This window comes from Setaria viridis, chromosome 9 (assembly GCF_005286985.2).
Source record: "Setaria viridis chromosome 9, Setaria_viridis_v4.0, whole genome shotgun sequence".
Lineage (NCBI taxonomy): Eukaryota > Viridiplantae > Streptophyta > Magnoliopsida > Poales > Poaceae > Setaria > Setaria viridis.
The window spans coordinates 4,388,907-4,392,195 of NC_048271.2; the positions used below are offsets into that span (position 1 = coordinate 4,388,907).

At 52.0% G+C, this 3,289-nt stretch overlaps 1 protein-coding gene across 2 annotated transcripts; it reads left to right on the forward strand.

Moving 5' to 3' along the window:
- The first annotated feature begins 331 nt into the window (after positions 1 to 331).
- On the forward strand, positions 332 to 3,289 carry LOC117835155 (uncharacterized). 2 transcript variants are annotated; one of them, XM_034714528.2, is made up of 9 exons: positions 332 to 724; positions 824 to 885; positions 984 to 1,045; positions 1,158 to 1,995; positions 2,087 to 2,176; positions 2,276 to 2,374; positions 2,461 to 2,520; positions 2,608 to 2,774; positions 2,866 to 3,289. In XM_034714528.2, exons 1-9 carry the CDS (start codon positions 568 to 570, stop codon positions 2,945 to 2,947), a joined length of 1,617 nt encoding a protein of 538 aa, XP_034570419.1. In that variant the 5' UTR covers positions 332 to 567; the 3' UTR covers positions 2,948 to 3,289. The 2 variants fall into 2 exon arrangements, with proteins under 2 accessions (XP_034570419.1, XP_034570420.1); XM_034714529.2 differs by having other exon boundaries at positions 333 to 724; positions 2,614 to 2,774.

A 3,289-nucleotide genomic window follows, 5' to 3' on the forward strand; every position in this document is an offset into this window, starting at 1 on the left:
TTTTCAGCTCAGAAAAAATACATACGAAAAATATTCCTTTCAGTCCAGTGCGAGTAGCTTTTGGAAACTGCGGCTCATTTACAGGTTCTAATTTACTCTTTATTACGTTTCAAAAAAAAATTTACTCTTTACCACTCCAGTAATAATCCAGTTCATTCTGCGGATCCGAAGCAGATCATTTCCTTCACTCCCTGTCCCCGGTAAATGGTAATCCACCGATCCAGTTCAATCAGCTCAAGTTGCAGTGCAGCCGTTGCCAACGTCTCTCGAGCCGTGGAGCTGCCATGCCATGTGCCGAGACCCACCATTAAAAAAAATCCCCTCCAATCCATCACAACACCGCCGCTCCAACGGCTAGTTCCCCAACCGGCCGCCGACCCTCCACCCGCTCACACTCCCCTCCGCGATCTCAAATCCATCCGTCGCCCAAAGCGCCACCAGGCACCATCCCAGCGGCCCAGCCCGAGCACCAGCTCACCTTCCTCCCTCGCCGCCGCCGCCGCCCGCGAGCTCAGCTGCCAGCTCGATCGCCCGCCGGCTGACGCTCCGTCGAGGATCGAGAACCGCATGGGGATCCCGTCGAGGCACCCGGACCACGAGGAGGAGGAGGAGTACGACGACGCGGTGTTCTACGAGGACATCCAGGCGCCCAAGTTCGTGGACCTCACCGCGCCCGACGCCGGCCGCCCCGACGACGACCCCGCCTGGTTCTGCCTCCGCGTCGGTAAGTGATCAATCACCTCGCAAGCCCTTTTTTCTACTGTTCCTAGAGTCCGCAGGTTCAGCGGTATAGAAGGGCCCTGATCCGTGCCGTGGTGCGCAGGTTGCGACCAGAGCCATGAGCAGGTCGACCTGGAGGCCCTTGACCGGAGCTTCTTCATGCGGGTTCGTCCCCCTTTCTCTCCCGTATCTCCGTTATAGCATCACCCCGTGGAAATACCACGTGAGTTCAAATTGATCGAGCGTGTAATGCGTATTGGCAGGTCATGGCGGCCAGAAGCCCCAATGTGCGGCTCCAGAAGGCGATCAGCAGAACAAATCAGAGGTGCGAACCGAATCACACGCTTCCTGTTCCGATCCTCAGTGCTTTCGTCAATGGCATGATTCTTCGAATTGTTCGATCGGATTCACAAGTCTTTTTTTTTTAATTTTTGTAGCTCGATGCTTAAATGCCCTCATTCTGCACCGCCGAAGCCTCCGAGGGCCCGGTTCGCGAGGCTGAGCGCGGCAACAGACGCCGCCGAGAAGGCAGCGGTGAAGCCCAAGCCAAGGGTCCAGCGGATCTGCGCCATGCGAGCGTCTCCGACCCGGACCAAGACAGCGAAGGTCGAAGCTCCCAGCGCGAGGAAGAAGGCACTGACGATGCCGCGGAGCAAGGCCGTCCGGCCGACGCAGGAACCGTTCCTCAGCGTGAAGCACCAAAAGGAGCCGGTCGCTGCGGTGGCGAGAAAGGGGACTGTCGTCAAGGCACTGTTCATGAGCACGCCAAAGAAGGAGCCCGCCCGGACGCCGGCGGCAGACAAGAGGAAGGAGGCGGTGTCCGAGGTTTGTTCCAAGCTGCGGAAGCTGAACTTGGGGTGCCGGGAGGTGCCGAGCAGGTACATGTGTCAGCTGACGAATCCAAAGACTGCTAAGAAGGGTGAAGAGACCGCGCTGACGAAGAGTGCCAAGAGAGGGCAAGAGTCTAGGACCAATGTCAAGAAGAAAATTTTAGGACGCTCGGTGAAGTGTGCTAATGCTGAACCTGATGAGAACCGAAATTGTTGTGGTAACACTGCTGCAGATGAGAACTCACGTACAGAAACTGCAAGACCCAATGAGAAAAGGAAGGCGGTGCTGCAGGAATTGACAATTGAGGTGGATGCAGCGCGAGCTGAAGATGACAACAAGGAGAATGTGTCAAATGCTGATCAGGCGGTTGAAGAAGCCTTGAACAATTCACATTCTGAAGATGAAAACAGGCAGTTAGAGAACAACGAGAATGTTGCTCTGAAGGTATGCGAACTGTGACGGTACTGAAAAACGCAGCTTTTATCTTATAGTTAGGATGAAAGGAACCTGACATGTTGTTGTGGATCAAATGCAGGTGCCTAAAATGCAGAACAAAGTGCATCCAGAGCAAGCAGGAAAGCTCAAGAAAACTACCAATCCTAGGCCATTCAGGCTGAGGACTGATGTGGGTTGCTCTGCCTCCAAAACCTTATTATTATGCAGGATTGCACTTAGCAACATCCTTTTACTCTCATTGTTTACTAACATCCTTCTAACTTTATAGGAAAGAGGAGTGCAAAAAGAAGCAAAACCAGAAAAAAGGCAGCCCTTCGCTGAGAATAACTCCATGGCAGTACTCAAGGATGCAAACAGAGGAGTGATGGTAAGTTGTCACTTAATCAGCTTTCATATTCCCAACATTTCCAAGTTTCAATAGCCCAGTGGTCACTTGCTTGAGGTGCAATGCAGCCAACGGACAAATACAATCGTGGAAAGGGACGAGACAAGCCGCTCTGTGGCGAGAAACAGGTGAGCACTGATGCTGCCAAATATTTCCGGCTCCAGCTGAAATAGCAATCCTCATGCTGATCTGTGCATACCATATACGTTCACAAGAAACAGAGCACACAGATGGCCATGGGGCAGCTCGGTGAGGCCAAGCCAGGCTTCAACAGCATCAGATGCAATAACGCCAGGCCTGTGATGACGAAGCGCAAAGTCGTTGAAAAATCAGAGAGAGTTTCTAGGGTTGCATCATCAGCAAGAACGACCAAGACAGCCAGGTTTGCAGAATTTGTTTGCTGGATTCATTTTGTTGCTGTCCACTGTGTTACACCTGACATCATTAACCGTCTCACTTCTTTGTTTGTTCAGTGGTCTCATGGCGCCAACTCAGATTGGAAAGGGGAGGAAGACTTCAGTAAAGCCATCCAGACTGCAAGCAGCTGCTGCTTGAGAGTGAGTGTACGATGATGGATTCAGAGAGGGAAATGAGAAACTGTGACAAAGGTTTTATTGTCTGCTCCAACGACGAGCCCTGTAGCTACCGCGCCAAATTCGTTTCCTGATTATTTTTTTTTGGTTAACTTATGTAAACTGAACATTCTTTCTGCGAGCGATGTGGTGGAATTCCCCTCCATGACCTGCATGCACTCCACCACACCCTTTAGCACCAAGATTCTTTCTGTAACATGTATGGGAATCGATTCTTTCTGTAACCTGGGGGGAAAGGAATTTGGAATTGTGGAGGCCCAGCCCATGAGGCGTTTTAAGCGGTGGACTAGGAGCCATTTAATCA

Bases quoted from the DNA above. Each gene is read 5' to 3' on its own strand.
- LOC117835155 (XM_034714528.2), top strand. From the start codon at position 568: ATGGGGATCCCGTCGAGGCACCCGGACCACGAGGAGGAGGAGGAGTAC. The intron at 725-823 runs GTAAGTGATCAA...CGTGGTGCGCAG, and splicing joins CTGGTTCTGCCTCCGCGTCG to GTTGCGACCAGAGCCATGAG. The intron at 2,375-2,460 runs GTAAGTTGTCAC...GGTGCAATGCAG, and splicing joins ATGCAAACAGAGGAGTGATG to CCAACGGACAAATACAATCG.